Raw genomic sequence first — 966 nt, forward strand, 5'->3', positions numbered from 1 at the left:
GGGAGGGGGTGGGTGGGGGGGGGGGTATTCAGAGTCAAGTTTGTTGGGTTGGCTGGCATTTCGCTCGCAATTTTCGCGTCTCGTAATTCGCACATTGGCAGGGAACATTAAAGTGCCGCCTAAGCCTGCGTTCACGCGATTGGCTTTTTTCGCGGCGGCACGAGGCGCAAAGGGGGACCGGCCCGATAGGGTTGAAGGGTCGGAGAAGGGGGACGGGGGTAATGGGGCGAGGGGAGGTGAGGAGGTTGAGGAGGTGGTGGATGATGATGAGGAAGAGGAGGAGAATGAGGAGGAGACGAGAGAGACGGGTGGCTGGCTAGCCAAAGGAGTGCCGAACTCCTTTCCACTCCAGGGAGAGCGCGGAGTTGGTTGAGCGTGGCCTTCGCTGGCGACCGCGGCTGCGGGCTGAGCGGGCTTTCACCTTTCTAATTGTTTTGAGCTGTCGGCTCGCGGTGCTCGCTTCTCTTCTTGGGCGGTAGTCAGCGCTGAAGCGAGCGGCCTTGAGCGATAAGCGCGGTGCTGAGGTCGTTGGACACGCGGGCCGCGGCGAAGATTGTGTCGGGTGGCCGGGAGAGTAACGAGGACGGCACGGCCAGGAAGGCGATGAGCCGCTCATGCAAAAGGGCAAGGAAGAATGTTTGAGAATTTTGAGTACTCGTAAAAAAGTATCATGGCGTCTAAGCAGCTTCATGCGGACAACGTGGTAAACGAGCGCCGGCTTAAACCTATTTACGGTAAGATTGCCAAGGGCTTCCGATCGCGAGGGTACGGCCGATGCGAGTTTGTCGTAGGCCAATTGGGAGGCGAATTGCCCACCAGGAGCCGCGCGACACCAGCTACGAGGTTATGTAATATTCGTATATCTTTTCTGCTGCGTTTCAGATAGGCTTGACAATGGGAACAATAAAAAAGCCCTCCAGGAGGCGGATAAAGTCCTGAAGAAGCACCCGAGCAATCAGTGTGCCC

General features: G+C 57.5%; 1 protein-coding gene across 1 annotated transcript in view; it reads left to right on the top strand.

The window, feature by feature from the left end:
* Positions 1 to 310: 310 nt before the first annotated feature.
* Positions 311 to 966, top strand: part of psidin (phagocyte signaling impaired) — a 5840-nt gene continuing 5184 nt past the window's right edge. The window contains exons 1-2 of the mRNA XM_011507845.1: positions 311 to 734; positions 883 to 966. The exon at positions 883 to 966 is cut by the window's right edge and continues 156 nt beyond it. Of these exons, the coding sequence (XP_011506147.1) occupies positions 671 to 734; positions 883 to 966 (148 nt within the window). The 5' untranslated portion in view covers positions 311 to 670. The remainder of the gene's footprint in view (positions 735 to 882) is intronic.

Source organism: Ceratosolen solmsi, unplaced genomic scaffold (assembly GCF_000503995.2).
Source record: "Ceratosolen solmsi marchali unplaced genomic scaffold, CerSol_1.0 scaffold1, whole genome shotgun sequence".
Classification (NCBI taxonomy): domain Eukaryota; kingdom Metazoa; phylum Arthropoda; class Insecta; order Hymenoptera; family Agaonidae; genus Ceratosolen; species Ceratosolen solmsi.